The 19,857-nt window shown below is 41.3% G+C and overlaps 1 protein-coding gene across 3 annotated transcripts in view; it reads left to right on the top strand.

The window, feature by feature from the left end:
• LOC136884191 (uncharacterized) overlaps positions 1–18,642 on the top strand; it is a 28,532-nt gene extending 9,890 nt beyond the window's left edge. For all 3 annotated transcript variants that reach the window (XM_067156228.2, XM_068229928.1, XM_067156229.2), the window contains exon 3: positions 16,933–18,642. In XM_067156228.2, the coding sequence (XP_067012329.2) occupies positions 16,933–17,820 (888 nt within the window). In that variant the 3' untranslated portion in view covers positions 17,821–18,642. The remainder of the gene's footprint in view (positions 1–16,932) is intronic.
• Positions 18,643–19,857: the final 1,215 nt, after the last annotated feature.

Genomic DNA, 19,857 nt, shown 5'->3' with positions numbered 1-19,857 from the left:
AATGCTAAATCCTCGATCAATCGTTTTTTTAATAAACTGTATCTCACGAAAGGACGGCTATGGCATATTTATGGATCTTGGCGTTAACGCCCCGTCACTGCAATAATTAAAGCAAGTACTGTACCGGTACTAGAAAAGCGATCGGCGGTGAACTTGCATAAGAGACCATCTTAGCATCGCATTCGGATGGTATTGTTTAGAGAATCTCGGAAAATCATAAAGCAGAGGGTGCCCACAACAATTGCAAGGAGACACGGCGCATTTCGACAGCTCTGCTTGAAGACGGAACGAGTTTCGTCATATGTTCGCACATATAAAACGTCCATATTATGTCCAGGGTTGCATGTTTATATTTTTACATTTTTTTTCGATCATACTGCCGAAGAGGTTTTCGGCACTTTGCTCAGGGCATTGCAGAGTAACTGGGCTTTCAGGCAGGAATCGAAACTGCTCCTTCTTAACACAAATTCAGAACCTTTTGATATTATCGTACATGATATGTTAGCGAGACCAAAACAGATGTTGCACCCTACATTTAAAAAAAAAAAAAAAAGGCCATGGGAGGTCTTGGGATTGCCTATTACTGTTTAGGTCCTGATGTAAGCCTGGGGATTTTATGTTTTCGTGTTAAAATACCAAAAACTGCAGTCGTTTTATTTGCGCACGTTACATTTTAAATGGTTGGTATCATTTCAAACTCGTACTGACATGTGCAGCGAGCGCGCTTTCCAGATGACCTCAAGGTCACGAATAACCGTAATTTCTGAAGTTTTTATATTTCTTTTATCTTTCCAATTTGATTGGATTTGTGACGCGCAGAATTGAATATAATGCATTCGAGAACTTTTAAGAATCGATACTTACATTCGAAACCATGTTTTCGAGTTCAACATAACCTTTAAAAGTCGATGTAGGCCTAATTTGCGCGGTACGAGATTTCCAGAAACTGACTACGAACAGTATACCGGAGACCAAATTACAATGAAAGATTAAGAAATGAACGGATTTCGCCATCATTTTGGGTGCTTTTGTATCTAATGTGCTTTATTTTATTAGAGGAGAGAATTAAAAACTACTTGTGGGCGATTGTCGTTTGGCTTGGCGTTATTAGATTTTTCGAAGTTTGGCTAGCCTAATCAAAGTTGCTGAACTGAAAGAAGTTTTCACGGGAAACTGACGAAGATTCCCCTGTAAAACTGAATATAAAGTACCGAGATTTTGAACTCGCGTACCGGTAACTAATGCGGTTTCGCGGTCTAACATGCCCTCCTCTCATCCAGAGGGCCCGGGTTCGATTGCGACCAGGTCAGGCAATTTTACCTGATATAAGTCTGGTTCCAGGTCCACTCAGCCTACGTGAATACCTTTAATTGTGGAGCTATCTAATGGTGAGATGGCGACCCCGATTTCCAGAGCCAGGAATATTTGCCGAGAGGATTCGTCGCACTGACCATGCACACCTCATAATCTGCAGGCTTTCGGGCTGAGCAGCGGTCGCTTGGCAGGCAAAGTCCCACTGGGGCTGTAGTTTGGTTTGGTTTAGGAGTTTTTGTAAGATTATAATTATACATACCGGTACCGGTATTTAATTTTTGTGATGTTTAGCCAAATTGTTGATAGTTTTCATTCATTCCCGGATTTTTCGTTTTCCCGTGTTGTACGTTTTATTTTCATGGTCCCTCGAAAAACGGAGAATCGAGGTTTCACTGTATTGTTTTAAAATGTAAAGGCAGTTTCGAATTAAAAGTACGAATTTCGGTAATGGGGCCAACATTGTACTTCGAATTACGAATTATCTGTATTTCAAATTGAACAATTGAAATAACATGCAAAATTGTATCTCGTGTTTCCGGGAACGTGACCTTCTTCGAATTAGGCGGGATTTTGAATTAACCAATTTCGAATTATCAAGGTTCTACTGTAGTTATTACAGTTTTCTCATGCCAACTTTCATTTATAAACTGAAAAAACTCTTAAACCTTACCTTTGGATATTTTGGCATTTCAGTAGTTTTCGTTTTTCATCGTTTGAGCGCTACTGGCGCCCAGCACTGCAACATTTGAGTCTTCACTATCACTGTCAGTTTTCTTGGATCCGCCACTGTTACTGTCACCACTAACACTAAATAATTCTTCACAATCTGAAGTTTCTGACTCCTTTCATCATCACTTCTGTTGAGAATATCCAATATATCACAGTTAATTGAGAGAAATAAATCAATGATTCCTCCTAATTAGTACCACTTATTTGCCTTTTGCAAACTAAAAACTGTAGTACATGTTTCGTCTAGTGACTAGACATCATCAGCTATGTCTTGTTTAGGTGTAATATTTACAAGAAGGAAAGATATATTCATCTCTTCTTAATCCTAAAAAGACATTTGAAAACCTTAAAAATAAATAACTTAGCTCAAACTAAAGGAATGTGTTATGTAAAAGGGGGGAAGTGGTCGCCATCCTGCTGCCAGCGTAGTAGGTGGTTGGAGCCCCTTGCATATTCCATCCACTGTTGAACTTCCGTGTCAGTGCATGCTGTACCAACCGCAATGTTATTTTGCACAGTTGCAGCTCTGTCTGCAATGTCTTGTGGATGGCGCGTTTCTCGATGCCACTTGTTCTCTCTTAACTCCAGTAGCGTCCATCATCTGTCTTACTCCAGGAGTTGCTCGATAACTGCACGTGCCATGACAGTTCGCACATTGACAAATCGTCCCGAGCATTTCTATTCACCGGTCCTTGCTGAAACTTTCCTACCCACCGTGCTACTGTACAGAATGGGAGGGCATTATTCCCAAGGGCTTCCACCAATTTAGTGTGACATTCTCTCACATTTCTTCCCCGGAGAACGGCTCAACGCGGGTTACTTCCATCTCACATGACGTTCGCCACACAACTGATGTCACAGCGATCTCTGTGCTACTACCAGCAAACATAGAGCCAGCTGTTGTTGTGAATACACACTATGCCTGCATGGCTTCCACGAGACAAATAGCAGTTTGTGATCCGCTCGCATATCTGCAAGAAAAAAATACTTGCAATGACTTTTGTCCCAAACCCTTCTATATTTCGCTTTTCCTAGCTTTCTTACAAGAGCAACTAATGTATCGACAAGGTGGAAAATAAAACATAATTAAGTTGTGAATCTGAGCATTTATATACAGGATGAGCAATATGAAGCGGAACCAGTCCCTTAGCCTGCCAGCGCAGCCTGCACGTGGTGGTGTGTGCGTTGCAGGAAGTCCGTGGTAAATACATTGTTGTGTAAGCTGTTTCTAACAAACAACCCAAAAAAAGAAAATCACGTATATCATGCCAGGAGATGTTGAAACTGCCTCCCTTTGTTGTTCAAGCATTTCTGGCACCTGCTTAGAAAAAGTTCATTACCCTCTGCAGATTCCTCTGAGAAATGGTAGCAATTTCTGGACAAGCGTGTACACTTTCTCTTTCAATGCCCGCGTCGTCGTCCCCACCTTGCCCTTATAAAAATCGCAGGGGGTTAAATTGGGGGACCGAAGAAGCCAAATGTTGTTAGTGATAACTCTATCTTCAAACACTGCGTGGATTTCCTGTAAGGAGAAGAGGGCTGTATGTGCCGTCACAGAGTCTTGTTGGAAAAACGTGACGCTTCTTTCCCAGTCAGTTAATTCTGCAAAAAAGGCCACAAAATTGTTTGCACATGCCTATCACTGTTGACAGTTTACGAAAAAAATTGAGCCTATTGTTCTCTTCCTGCTAATAGTGTACCACACTCCTACAAAGGGCACTAGGAAAGTTTTGCAATGTGAGTGAACGCTTTAGACCTTTCCAAAATAATTTCCACCACACTCAATACACTTCTCCATACGTCGAAACCAGTCACTGAACCAACTCTGCCACTTTTCTTCGGTTACATTTTCACACTCTTGATCCCATGCTGCCAGAAGCTCCTCGTCGGATGAAAAACGCTGCCCTTTCAGCTCCATCTTCACTTCTGGGAAGAGTGCGAAGTCACATGGGGCAAGATCAGGACTGTATGGACGGTGATCAAGCACAGTCAACCCTGATCTGGCAAGAAAATCCATTGTTGCATTAGCACGATGTGCTGGAGCATTGTCGTGATGCAAGAGCCAAGTGTTGAGCCGTGACCTTGGACGGAGCTGCTTGAGAGCCTGGATGACCTGAGGCAGACGAGTCTCACTGTACCACTTTGCAGTAACTGTCCATTGTGTTTCTAGCACAACCCGGGTCAGGATGCCCCGTTTAGTGAAGAACACTGCAATCATCCTTTTCTTCACTGACCTTGACTTTCGCACAGTCACAGGAGTACCCTCATCTTTAAACAGCCACACCTTGTTCTGGGATTTTGTTGGGACATCGTATTAATAAAGCCAAGTTTCATCACCTGTAACGATGCTATTGACGTTACGCGAAGTCCCATTTTCAAACTGTTTTAACATTTGTCGGCACCATTCCACTCGATGTGCCCTTTGTTCCTCTGAAAGTGAATGGGGCACCCAAAGGGAACAAACCCTTCTAACATGGAGATGGTTGTCTAGAATTGAATGAATAACTGGTGCAGGGTTGTGGAGGGTCTCTTCTAACTGACCATATGTCAACTGCCTCTCTTCCTGCAACATTTACCTCACAGCTTCAATGTTTTCCTCAGTCACTGATTCAGATGGTCGCCCAGAACGAGGGTCGTTTTCAACCCCAAAATTTCCCCTCTGGAACTCTTTGTACCAGCGGAAAATTGTTGCCCGATGTGGACAGTCTTTCCCCAGCACAGGAGTCATTTCCTCCAGGCACTGGTCAACAGTTAATCCATGAGCAAAATTGTAGCAGATAATTGCGCAATATTCACCTTTAGACCACACCAAATACAGTAGACACAATACGCAATACTTACAGATTTGGCCTTGTTAAAATGGGAGACAATTCGACGGTGGCGCTCCTAGTGACTTGACCTGAAAAGTCGCGCTAAATTCAAATATCAATGGAAATGCATATACGAAAATGGATAAATAAATTACGTCTAGAAAGAAAGTATTATTGAGATTTTAATTTCGAAGTTGCTAAAGCAATTCTGGATAAATGAATGAAGAATTATTTAAAAGGTTATTATTTAAAGACTGAAATTAGACATATAAACAAGATGTGAAATGGGTTGATCTTTCATTTATGCATTACTTTTTTTGCTTTAGCATTCCTGCCTGAACTTTTACGGTTAGATTTGTCTTTTTTCTCATTTAAAAACATTGTATCATCACATTAAGACACTTGTCAATAAAAACATCGGCACATTCCTTGCACACATGATGCAATGAATTAACATTTAAAAGGTGGACAATTTTCCTCTTAACATGAAGCCTTCTAACAGAAAGAAAATCTATAAAATCCTGGCTTTAATCTGAGAAGAGGGATAAAAGATAGAAAAGTATGAAAATGTTGTCGATAGTGATGCTTTGAGGAATATTTACGTACAATTAGAGTAAAAATGAAACATACCCTTGGCTGTATAGTCGAGGATTTTTAAAGTCGCTGGCCTGGAAATGATCTGAACAGATTTTATAATTCTTATATAAGCGTAACGTCCCTTCTTTCTTGTACACCTTATCCAAATCACTTCTGTGACATTTCAAAACCCACAGATCACACCTACAACACATCGGTATTGAAGGTTAACTGCTGCACTATACAATAAAATATGCATATTATATTTTAAGCCAATTAAAATATGGGTCGAGCAGGTCAGATGATTATGAAGTACTATAAAAATATCTTTGCCACTGGAAGAATATATATGGAAATACAATATTACTTACATTTTCTTGTCACGAGGGAAACGGAAGAAAGACCGCGCATTCTTGTCTACTTCATAGTTTCTGCAGCCAAACACAGCACATACCTTTCCCCTCAGTTGAGAGGAGATATCAAGGAATGACACGCTACTATTTAATTATGTCAACTCACTGAAAACGTATAAATAACACAAAAAACTTCACACACAAATACACATGCTCTTATGACAGAATCAGTAGTTCTCAGGTCTACCCGCTAGAGAGAGCTGTAATAGCTGTCCCTTGATATCTCGCTGAGTGTCGCGTATTGTCTCTACTGTATTTGACCGCACTGACAACTTGCTTTCAATCCCACTGCTTGATAACAGCTGGTGTGAAGGTCGCGCCTTGCTGTCTTCTAGACCGGTTTTCACCCCTCTTTTCATCCCTCACCATAACGGGTGTCCAGCCAACCATTTTTGAGTATTGCAAAACTTTCCTAGTGCCCTTTGTATTTTTGCATCATGCAGGGGTACTTGGTGAAGCTGATTAGGCTGTATTAATATACACACTTAGGTGAAACCACAATTTGTCAAAAAAGAACATTAGATTAGGGCCAATATCTCTGTCATGTATCGCATTCAAAACTCATTCACAAAATTGTATTCATAATGCATGGTCACCCGCTTTGCGTTCTTGCCCTGCAGTAATTTTGTATGGCTTTAACTTCAGTAACGTACCCGTTCAAACAGAACCGTAGGAAATTTTCATTCCCTGAGCAAGTCATCGAAGTGATTTTGTAGGAGACCTTTCCAGGGCGCTACTAATGTTACCTGCAGTTTCTTGTGCGAGTACTGTACATGGTTTATTACGTTTCTTATCAAGAAGACTTCCTGTCTTACGTAATATATTTACAGATCTATGATTTCAAGTCCAACCTGGAACTTGAACATCAGCTAACTTCTCTTGAAATAATCTCCTTACGGCCCTCACACTTTCTGTATGGACGTATGAATCGTAAATGAATACTCTTTGGAGAACAGAATACCGATACCAGACTTGAGCCACCTGAGCCATTTCACTGAATTCACACTCTGTACTAATGGTGTATCAGGCTGTAGTCATCTCTACACTTCTCTATGGATGTGATACGTGGATCTTATACATCAAAAACCTGGAGAGGTTTTCACCAGCAAAAACTACGCTCCATCTTGAACATCAAGTTGGAAAACTACGTCTCTAAGTTTGAAGTTTTCGAGAAAGCCTGTGATCAGAGTGTAAAAGTATTGGTCATTGGCCATCGCCTCAGATGGGCAGGACATGTGCGCCATATGAATGACATCAGATTGCCGCGTCAGATCTTCTATGGTGAACTTGGCTCCGGTTCAACGCCACGGAGTGCCCCCCAAGGTGTTACAAAGACCAACTGAAACAAATCTTAAAGATGGCAGAAATAAACTCACAAACCTGGGAAACACTTGCCAAGGACTGTTTACTTTGGCGGCAAAGTGTCTGTGCCTTAACTGGGGAATAGTTTCATAATTTCAACCAGCTAGTGGGTAATTATTCAGCGCAACGCGCGCTTTTGGAATGGGTACAGTAGCGTGTGGCAGATCCCATGGCACTTCAGCCCTTGAAGGGCCTTGGCCTACCAAGCGACCGCTGCTCAGCCCGAAGACCTGCAGAATAATAGGTGTCGTGTTGTCAGCACGACGAATCCTCTCGGCCGTTATTCTTGGCTTTTGAGACCGGAGCCGCTATATCACCGTCAGATAGCTCTTCAGTTCTAATCACGTATGCCGAGTTGACCTTGAACCAGCTCTCGGCCAGGTAAAAATCCCTGACCTGGCCGGGAATCGAACCCGGGGCCTCCGGGTAAGAGGCTGGCACGCTACCTCTACACCACGGGCCAGCGTAGATGTAAATACTCAACAGAAAAGTATATTTTACTTGATTTATTTAAATTATGAGTGATATAGTAGAAATTCAATAGCATTATGTTATTACCTTTTTTCTTGTAAACCCGTAAATATATACATACTAGCTGATGTACCCGTGCTTCGCTACGGAATTCTAAATTTTATACAGAATTCTAGGTTAGGTAGTGTAAACCTTGTGAGCAAGATTGTATAAAGTTGCGGGTAAGTCACCAACGTCTTTTCTCATATCAAGACTGGGTTAGGGAATTTTCATTGTAATGGTAGGCCAGCTTGCCTACCGTCAAGTCACAGTCAGGTTGGGGAGTTTTCATTATAATGGCAGACACTCACTCTCCACCTTCCTTTATAGACTCTCAGAAAGACTGTCTTAGTGGTTTTCCCAACTGAAATGAACATGAGTCATTACAATGACGTTGGTAGGAATGGCGCGATTAAAAGCAATCCCTTCATATGAAATACTCCATCAAATGAAAAACCACACATTTTTTCACTTTTAACGAACAGTACTATGCTGCCGAACTAACAGTCCAAAGCTACAGAGCTGGAATGACCAAGACGCAGACATCCGTGATCTGTGAACAATCGTCGTCCTTTTATTCGGCGGGCGGGTGTTCAAATAGTGGATAGTCCCAGGGCAAAAACTATGCGCGTTTACTTATTGGCTTCCTGGGAGTACCCGATGAGTCGGAAAATCTCAATTCACTACACTGACGGCGGAAAGAACTATCTGACGTGGAGGCAATTTTTCCTCGAAGCCAGAGAAGAAACCACATCTTCGCTGCTAATTTGGAATAAAATTAATGTAGATTTAATGAAAGTGAAGAGGAAGAAGCTTTTTCTAAGTAACGGCTCTTTTCAAAGTTGAATTTTGAGTTATTTAGTGAATTCTGGTACTATAATTTGGAATAGGGCTAAATTGTAATTCCAGACCAGTTCATACTACTACTAACTGAGCCTCTGACTTAAGTTCAGACACTGCTCATTCAAAACAGCGCGTCAGAGTAGGTATCGAATAGCTGGCATACTATGATGAACCAGTGTGTTACGTACCAGCAGTATCAGAAAATGTATGAACCGGAGGATTGGCATGCTAGAGAAGAAAGTTATGTAACTCCTCAGCTATTTCCCGCCAATATTCAGTTAGGCTGTTATACTCGGTATGCAGCAGTAATCCCATCTATCGGAGTTGAATGTCAGCATAAGAGACAAAGAACATTACAACAAACAACGGTCAGTGTAATGTTATTATTGATCTATGTTACGCGCTTTCGATATTGTACGCCGTCACATTATTGTCTTCTGGTTCTGAAATACCGCTCTTATCATAGTCGGTACGGTAAAACTGAATAAAACATAAATGGTCGGAAATTATATTCTCTATGTTATGTAGTATTTATCGATATGACCACTAATATAAATATTTGAGAATTGAACTTTAGGCCTTCCCTTAAACTACCATTTCACTCAGCGTGAATAAAATAATTTATAGCCTAGATTGTAGCGGCTCACCCCCCGACTCTGCATACCGATTTTTATTAAATTCTCTTCAGCCGTTTTCTCATGATGTGTGTACATACATACAGACAGACAGAAATTACGGAAAAGTAAAAACTGCATTTTCTTGTTACTGTGGACATGATCGATACAGAAATACCATTCTTTTCAAATTCTGAGCAATGTACAGACAAAACTCTTATTTTATATATATAGATATACACAATGTGTTCATACAAAAGTGAATTTAAAAAGGTGTTCCTTTCATTATTATGATGACATTTTCCAAGTTTTCAGATATGCATCAATAGGTTCTACATATTTTCTGGTTCGTAGGTCATTCAGAAATTGCGCACAGCGTGGTAAATGCGGAAGCAAGGGCAAGCACAAAGTGCCATGTCACATTCCTCACAAAAGTAGACAGTTTCCTGTCGCCTCTGGTTTGACAGGCACACAACACAACGTTTTCTTGAGTGATTCCTACATCCGGTCGGTGGATTCTCAGATAATTCAATGTCTTTCCTAACCAAGCCATTATCACGACACACGGAACAGTTTACCATCATATACAGACCAATTTAGAAAAAGTTATCAGAATATGGACAATGAAGTTCACAGAACAACTGTGTCGTAGTAACAACAACAACAACGACGACGACAACAACTCGCAAATTTAGTTATTTCAATGTACATATACACAAATAAATTCTTTACGTAGAATTTGGCGCGGACCATACGAGGCAACACGAGACACCTGTTGGACTGCCGCCTAGGCGCGAACTACCTATCTAAGGTTAAGACAATGGCTGATGATGCCTTCATACAAGGCGAAACATGTACCACTATTAGTTAGCAAATCTATGTAAATCATCCAAGACTAGACTTTGTATTGATTAGGTGGTCTATTTAATAAATAACTTACTGTTATTATTCCAATCAAATATCAATACGGACCAAAAATGATATTTGTTACATGTAACTACCTGACTGGCATGAGACCGGATTAAAATGAATAGGACAGCAATAATCACATCCAGTGTGAATGAAATTTGTTTTAAATTACGATAGTAGATGTCAGAGATAATTTAGAATAGTAAGGCGCCTATAGGAAGTTAACCCTACGTAAGAACACATTTAGAAGTACAAGAACACCTAAAGGCGTCAAACCCAATTAAGGGGTTAAGCGTCAGGAACGCAAACTTCGCCAAACCCAGCCAAGATCTCCCCGTCCCTCAGCTGCGCAATGTGTGGATGTCTGTTCTACGCAAGAATTGGCGTGTGTGGTTACCGGAAGTTTAAACACAAACTGCTGTGAATTGAAGTGAGCTATTAGCCAGGAAATCTGTAAACTCTGAAACGAGTAACTTACGGCAACGACTAATGTTACCAACGAAACACGTGCCAAGTTTGCAAAAGTTCTAGTACATTTGGCACCGTGTTTCATCACTGGCCGACTCGCTCACTCAGGAATTCTCGCGAAGAGGATAGAGTGGTTCCACTTGATTCTGCTCACCCGGCACAATACATAGTTGCTCAAAGAAGAATGAGCGCATGGTATTGCTTATTACAGTAGAACCTCGATAATTCAAAATCGGTTAATTCAAAATCCTGCCTAATTCGAAGAAGCTCTCGTTCCCAGAAACATGAGATGCAGTTTTGCATGTTATTTCAATTGTTTAATTCGAAATACGGATAATTCGTAATTCGAAGTACGTCAGCCCCATTACCGAAATTCGGACTTTTAATTCGAAACTGCCTTTACATTTTAAAACAATAGTATGTTAGAGTAATTTCAGCTCGAAATTTATCCGCTCCGCGTCATAAGAGAACGCGCGTTCCGAAACGTGGAGGGGTAGCTTTCCGCACTTCCACTCACTTCGGTGGGTCTACAGCGCGCTTCAAGATTCCTAAGTTGAATGAAATCGGAATTGTTTTGTATTCAACCTTTTAAGGAATGCCGTAATATCACGCAACAGGCAGTGTGCGGGAAAACAGAATCCGCGAACACTGGCGATGCCGACAGTTGACGGAAAAACGTGGCTCATAATAAATTCGTAGGCACCGAACTATATTGTCATTGCCGGTGAAACTGCATTGCTTTATTTTAATGCGAGCCCAAACGGTCTTATGGTTTTAAAGGAGAAATTGCCAGCTGGGAAATCGTAAAAGTGTGAGGGATGGGGGTCATAGTAGTGCGTTGCAATGCACATGGAAGCGAGATACTTTATCGCCTCGTCATAGGAAAGTACGATAAGCCACAATGTTTTAAGAGCGTCGGGCACTTTCCATGCCAGTACAAAGCATCTAAAAATGCAAATAGAACAGATATCCCAAAAATAATGCATTTGCACAGGGGAACCGGCATAATTTATCCTCGTCTTTGAATTGTGCGATTTTTTTTCTTTCGTTGCGTGAGGTCATGTTGGTCAGTGATTTATCCAAGTGCATTATTTGAATATTGCAAATGCACCTTGTTGGATACATTTCGGAAATCGTTTTTTCCATGGCATTTGAAAGGTTTAAACTGTGAATCAAGGTGATTGCATGTATTAATGGGTCTCAGAATACTTTGTGACGCGGCAAGTGTTTTCATTTCTGAAGTACGAGAGAAGTGCCGTGGCGGAAAATCGTACAAGGATAGAGTCATAGGAAAGTTTGATTTTAAGGGCATCGGGCACTTTCTGTGTAAATACAAGGCATCTAAAATGCATACAGTATAGTAATCCAATTAATAAAGCACTTGTACATGGGAGTCAGCGTAGATTTCTCCTCGTCTTTGAATCGTGCTTTTTTTTTTTTCTTTCTTTCCTTGCGTGAGGTTATGTTTACCATTGAGATATCTGAGTGCATTATTTGAATTCTGTAAATGCACCTTCTTGGATACATTTTGGAAATAGTTCTTTTTTCATGGCGTTTGAAAGGTATAAACTGTGAATCAAGGTTAACTGCATGCAGTAACGGGCCTTAGAATATTTTGTAACGCGGCAAGGGTTGGTACTTCTGAATTGCGAATTGGCGGTTAATTCTAAATCATGTAATTCAAGTCCGATTTTTCAGTCACAATGACTTCGAATTAACGAGGTTTTACTGTACTTGCATTTAATATTTTATCAGATTCAATTCTAATTTTTATCAAAACATAATTCACCTCTCATGTAGATACAAGCCCTGTGGATATTCACTACAAACATTATATTGTAACACATTGGCGGGGTGGATAAATGAACACAGAAAGTGGTAGCATTAATCTTCTAAGATTTATTACCTAATTACTTAATCTACGAAGGTTGATCATATGTAAATAGGATTTTTGTTCCTGAACGTCAACAGTTGGTAGGACTGGCCTCATGCTTCTGCTATGCTTAGGCGGGACCGTTAAGAGTGAGGAGAGCATGCTGTTAGATATTTCCCGCCATTTTGTCAGTGACACTCATGATGTCAGAGCAACAGGTGCACCCCTCCACTGTGCAACACATCATTACAAAATTTCTTACTCGTGAAGGACTTACAGCGGCGTACATGTGCCAGAAATTTACTGCACAGTTCGGTGATCAAACGTTGTCAAGGACGCATGTATTTGCCTGGCATAAAAAGTTCAAGGAGGGACGGCTATGTGTGGAAAATCAGCAACTCGATCGCTGTCCTCGGACCAGCATTACAGACGAAAACATTTGTGTGGTTAGACATTATTGACGATGATCGACGGGCATGAGCGATAATCAGTGCTGCTTACTACTGCAAGCTGTTGAACAAGGCGAGGTTTGCATATCGCCGCAAAAGATGAGACCAACCGATTCGACAGGTCATCCTCCTCCACGACAATGCGTGGCCCCATACTGCAGCTCTGTCTCCATGCTACAAGAAATGCACTGGACTACACTTGATCATCCTCCTTACAGCCCGGACTTTTCGCCCTGCGATTTTCATTTGTTTTGATCGCTTAAAGAAGCTCTAGGAGGGCAATGATTTGAAGATGACGAGAGTGTGGAAGATTTTGTGCGCAACTGGCTGGTGACATGACCCTGTTCTTTTTACGATGAGGGTATCAAAAGCTGCCCATACGCGGGGACACATGCATTTCCAAAACAGGAAACTATGTGGAAAAATAAATTGTAATTGCCATGTGTTTTTCAATAAATGATTTTAAATAAAAAATAAAATCCCGTTCATATTTGATCCCCCCTCGTATGTACACATTAACACAAGACAGGCGTACCAGGCACACCACTACTTACGCGTCACAATACAGATCACACAGTTGCACAATTTGTGCTCTCTCAATTTTCTCTGTTCATTCGCACTAATTCATACTCTGTCCCACAAACCTACTGTGCTGGCGTAGCGGGGGCAGAGGTGCTACTCCCACGTGGCTTGTCCCAGATGGTGGATACGGGGGTCTTAACCAGCTTGCCAGTGGACTTGAATAAGAAAATAGCTCTTGCAGACCTAACACACAACCCCTTGTGGGTGGGGGATGCAAACAAAGAATACGTCCACGGTATCCCTTACCTGTCCTAAGAGGCATCTAAAAGGGGCAACCATAGGTGGATGGTAGCTAAGAGGCATCTAAAAGGGGCAACCACAGGAGGATGGTGTTGGAACCATGTGATTGCATGTGATTGGTACCATTAGGTGAGGAGCACCATGGGTCAGCGTTGCCGGTGAGTAATACCATTGAATGAAGAACACCATGAGTCTGTGTTGCCTGTGGGCATTACTATAATGTGTGATATATTCTGGGTCTACATTGTCAATGATTAGTACCACTACGTGAGCGACACCATGAGTATACGTGGCCTCTGATTAGTTGCACTAAGTGAGGAACTCCACGGGAATACCGGCGCCTGTGATTAGTCCCATTATGTGAGGAGCACCATGGGTCTGCATTGCTTGTGAGTGGTGCCCTTACGTGCGAAACACCATAGGTTTGTGTTACCTGTGAGTGGTGTCATTGTGTATGACATACCATGGGTCAACATTACCTGTGATCATTACCACCGTGCGAGAAACACCATGAGCCTACGTTATCTGTGATTAGTACCACAACGGGAGGAACACCATGGTTCAGCTTTACCAGTGATTAGTACCATTATGAGGGGACGGTGACCTGGATTTTGGACCCTTTTAGATAAGTATCATCCCAGGATCCAACTATTGCTGCTTTTTACCACGGTCATTTTTGCCATTGTCATTTGTTTTAGACTCTAGTCAGAGTATACATTTTGAAGTTTTAATTTTAATTTTGTTCACCTTGTACCATTAGGGGCCGATGACCTAGCTGTTAGGTCCCTTTAAACAACAATCGTCATCATCATCCTGTCTTCGTTTCCTGGCACTCGCAGTCTGTTAGTCACACAGTTACTCTCATTAACAACTGTCACAGTCCTTAGCACGCACGTGACAATCTCACAGTTCAGAATGTACACTGCCTGTTCATTCTAGTAGAACATTGTTCGCTTTCCCATGCCAATACTTGGTGATCTCTCCTATGCTGCACTAGAACGTGCGACATTCTCTCACAGGAACTGGCCTAAGAGACATCTCTATGACAGACACACAGAACGAACCTTCAGTTCTACGGATAGGACACTACAACAGGCTGCTTCCTCAACCTCAGATTGTCAACTCTCACTCGGACTAACTGCACTCTTTGCCCTGTCTGAGCTCGACCAACTCGCACTAAACTCTCATTGAACTGAACTCGTAGGTCGCACCTTTCATATCTGGGCCAGTTATTCCCGAACAGTCTGGAGGATGGACATATCCAGAAACTTCGTGAGATGGAAGACTCCAGGTTAATCGTTCTCATGGCTTCCAGTTCGGGCGAATAGAGAGGGGTCGGGCCTTGCATCTAGCTTGACCATGAGTGGTGCGGCTTGGAAGGGGCGGACGTGCATGCCACCCACATTGTAGTATTTATGGGTTCAATTGTTTCTGAGAAAAGTGTACCCATGAGGTTACAAAATACAAAATTCTTAAACCACAACTAGCAGCATTTGAATCTGCTTGTTTTGAATTCAGATTTGTTATTGATGACTTCGCCGTTTTTCAAATCCGTAGCTTGGGTTTGTCAATTTTGTCTTCACCAATGTCTTCTTATTGTCATTGATGGTTATGAACATAATGGAAAATTACTACATACACCTAGACCAATACTTTAATGCCAGTCACAATCTCAATGAAATCTCAGAGAAACCCAACATACTCTTCGATCTATTTATCACTTTCCTCAGAAACAATAATGCAGCCAACCTAAACTCAATCCTAAATTTAATCAAAGGTACTTTTCCAAGACAATTACACTTTCTCCCGCACCCTTCAGCCCCACCTTAAGCCCTCTTCCTAAGCCATATTTCATTTCAATACAAGAACTTACTGATTTCCATGATTATAATTTTTACAACACCCCATTTATACTTTATTCTTTGTTAAAAACCTCTTATTATGTATATTCCTTGTATTATTAACTATTACCATAACATCTCATTTCACTTGTTATTCTTTAAAATAATATTGTCTTAGGATTTCGCCACAAATGATCTTTGCTCCAATACGGCTGATGATGACCCCTAGATGGGTCGAAACTAGTACCGTATAATTTTGTAATCTTGTGAATATATTGTATTGAAAAGGTGGAAACATTTAAGTTATTATTATTATTACTTATTTCTTATTGTCAGATGAACATCTGGTCAGAAATTATTAAAATTGATATGGTTTATTTCCATTCGCGTGCCACTTCTTATTACAGTCCTTAGATTAGTCATTTTCTGAGACAATAGAGTGGTCTGCCAAAATGTGTCCAATAACACGTGTTCGGTGTCTTGGGAAATAATGAACTTGCGTCTAATGTACTTGACAGAACTTTTGAAAGAAATAAAGATCTTAATATGTTTATGTCCGGCTCCATGGCTGAATGTTTAGCGTGCTGGCCTTTGGTCACAGGGCCCGGGTTCGATTCGCGGCAGGGTCGGGAATTTTAACCGTACTTGGTTAATTTCACTGGCATGGGGGCTGGGTATACGTCTCGTTTTCATCATTTCATCCTCATCACGACGCACAGGTCATCTACGGGTGTCAAATCAAAAGACCTGGCGAGCTGAAATTGTCCTCGGACACTACCGGCACTAAAAGCCATACGCCATTTCATTTCAGTATGTTTATGATACCACTTCCTTAGAAGAAATCCCCTTAATAGGCTGGCAACAGTGTTGTTTGACTGTTATTTTTCCCCTAACATTTAGAGTAAAAGAAAGGGGGAGTAAACAGTCCTCTGACCCTCAGTCGCCAAGCAGCAAGTTACCAGACACGTACAGTGGAGTGCTCGTCGCAGTTTTATGTTTTAAAACAGTTTTGCTGTTGGCTTGAAATGTGTTTTCTTTATTTTTCTAACAACTAATAAGCATTCATCAATATAAAATATAGCTTTGTCTGTGGATCAATGGTAGAATGTCGGCCTTCAGATTCCAATGCTTGCACAGGGTAGCTGAGGCCATACGATTATTCCAGTTAAATTTTGAAAGGACGAATTATATTTAAAAAGTTCTGGAAAGGTATTATTGCTGTCAAAAAGTAGCAGGATGATTTGAATGTATTTTAAGAATTAATTGGATTCCAGGCTGCCCCACGTCAAGTACTGTTCCCAGTCCTAGCCTTTTTCCACCTCATTTTTGCCAGAAACCTATTTGAGTTATTGTGATCTTAAGTAAATAGCTAATTGTTTCTTTTTTCTTTAAATACTAGGAAAAGGAAGTCCCTTGCCAGCAGCTGCAGAAGGAAGTACTTCAGCAGCTTCTAGGGGTGCTTAAAACTCCCAACACTCCCGAGCGTAGGCAGCAGATCCTACATATCCTGAAGAACTTCCCGACTCTCCTGGCTGCATTCATCAAACAGCGTCACATGTTCCAGCAGGCGCAAGTTGCATTTGTCAATCAGTGTCAGACGTACCAGAGGGCTCTGACCAATCAGGTGCCTGTGCGGATTGGTAATGGCTCGGGTCCTATCAGCGTTGCAGACCAGCAGAAGCTAGCCATGATGCGACAGCACCTCCGAACGGCATTATCAAGGCATTTTGACCGGCGACAACCGGGCCCACACCACCTGAAGAACAATCAGCAGTTGTTGATTGCGATTTTAAAGTTACAGCAGAAGATACGTCAGGTTCATGTCCACCGAAACAATGGCTCGGTACCAACGGTGCACCCTCAGAAACAAGCGATAGCACAGTTTTTGCGTGGAGTGAAGTCTTCCAGGCCTGCCACAGTACGACCTGTCATTTGGAAGAAGATCATGACTCTGAATCGACCAGATATGTTGATACTCTACAGACCATACCATGCACCATCTGTTGCTGGTAATTTGAACGTCAGGAAACAGTTGCTCTCGCAGCGTCAGCAGTTGGCTAGGCCTGTGCATGTGACCAAGCTGCGTTACCAACCAGTTCACAAATGCAGTTACCAACAGGCGGCAGAGCATTTCGAACCTGGACCAGCTGCTTGGAATCTGGGGAGGTCCAGGGGGCAGGCATCCAGCAGTTCATTTGGCACATCATACTATGCATCTGTTTGTGAATTGCAGAAACATGACTCCTTGGAATCTGAAGAACCAGTAATAATACAGAAGCTTTCCTAATGAGGTATGCTGTACGCACAAGACTACTCAAAGGGACCATGTATATAATATACTTGCTACAGAAGTAACAAGCCAAACTGTCATTGAGAGCACTGCTGGTCGTAAATGATGTAATGTTGGTTTGTTTATAGAGTGATGAATCCAATGATTTAGTCCGGGTGCTCACAGTATTATGCACTTTTAATTACCTTATATACGCGAATAATAATCTGAGTCATCAAATAATCCCTGCACCGTTATTATTTTAAGAGGAGAAATTCTTTTTTTTTTAAACTTAAATTTGTGAATTTACAAGAAATGTATCCTCCATTAGAATATAAATGTGTTTTGAAACAACACGCCATAATCTTCAAGTGCTGTTGCAGTGGCACGTGGGATTGGACATTAACTAAAACAAAACATACGAATTATAGTTTTTTAATTAGTGTCGCTATGAAGTCCAAAATTTCATTGAATATTCAACTTTGATGACCGTATTGTGCTTGAAATAGACTTTTCAACTTATTAGGTCAGTTGAGTGCACATAGTACATCCCAAAGAGATATTAAATAGTCTACAGAACAAAACTGGCCAACCAGACAACCTGCAGTTGTGCTGGGAGTAGTTCCCTGTCTGTAGAACAAACTTGACGAGGCTGCCGTAGTTCCATCGCCCAAGTATCCAAAGTGAAATATAAATGGTCTGGATTTGATTTGACTCTGGTATCCGGTTGGTCATTTTTGTTCTGTACTGAGCAGCTGTCCGACAGGTACACTCGACATGACCTAAAAATTAAGAGATAAGAATTTCATAGTGTCCGTATTGAAGTGAGTTCAATATTAAGTTGAAAGAAGATATGATGGTTCAACCATTCAATACTATTAAAATAAGAAATGTAAACTTTACATTCCTACTTAACTATAATTGGTACCGGTTTCGACTATTATTCTTGGTCACCATCAGCCGATCACAAATAAGTATAAAAGACAATGCACAGGTAAATAAAATGTGAAGTTTAAATAATTCCATCAGTTCCGCAACATTAGGAGCTTGAGGCAGAGTGTTTCGGTACAGAGTGCCGGGACACGGGACTGCAACTGCATAGTAAAGAGAACTTCGAGAGGCAACATGACGCGCTCCGCGTCAGCTGGAATGTGCCTGTATCGATCGTGCTGTGTCAAGGCCGTACTAGATAGACTAGTTGGCCTTGGCTGTGTGCAGTGGGCACACGGGACTGTAACTGCGCAGTAGAGAGAACTTCGAGAGGCAACATTACATGCTCTGCACCAGCGGGAATGTGCCTGTACTGAACGTGCTGTGTGTAGTTATGGCCATGGCCAGCATAAAGCTGCGCGGAACTTGAACAAACAGTCGAAACACTGAAATTCGTACCCAATAATCACATTTAAAGACTGCGTTTAGGTTAAGATTTTTTGGTCAATATGAAGTACAGATAACACGGTTACAATGACAGTACAGGTGTTTAGTAGTAACTAATCCAAGAATATTTTTACCAGTTGAATGTATCGGCCTGTATTGTGAGTAATTAGGGCCAGGATAAAACTTCACGGCATGTGGAAAAACCAGTCGGAAATCTGAAATATGCACCCAGAAATATCATGTCTAAAATGTTGTTTTTAGGATGAGAGTGTATGATCGGATGTACCTGTAATAGTAGTAGTAGTAGTAGTAGTAGTAGTAGTAGTGTTGGTGGTAGATGATGATGAAACAGCTTCTATTAGCGACATAGGAAGATAGGTTTGTCAAGTTATTACTTGAACAGATGTGGCAGGCACAGGAGTTGAAGTTTTAGTTGTGCCTTTTCATCTTCTGACTCATGATGCACCGATACGAACCTAATTTGATAAATGTCTGTTGTGGGATGTTTAAGTTTGAAATGTCTCGTCATTGTGCCGGTTGAAGATCCCTTTGCACACAAAATAGAAAAACATATACAGTGAAACCTCGATTCTCCGTTTTTCGAGGGACCATGAAAATAAAATGTACAACACGGGAAAACGGAAAATCCGGGAATGAATGAAAACCATCAACAATTTG

Source organism: Anabrus simplex, chromosome 12, assembly GCF_040414725.1.
Source record: "Anabrus simplex isolate iqAnaSimp1 chromosome 12, ASM4041472v1, whole genome shotgun sequence".
Lineage (NCBI taxonomy): Eukaryota > Metazoa > Arthropoda > Insecta > Orthoptera > Tettigoniidae > Anabrus > Anabrus simplex.
The sequence above is the reverse complement of the archived record's forward strand: the minus strand, read 5'-3'. Positions and strand labels throughout refer to the sequence as shown.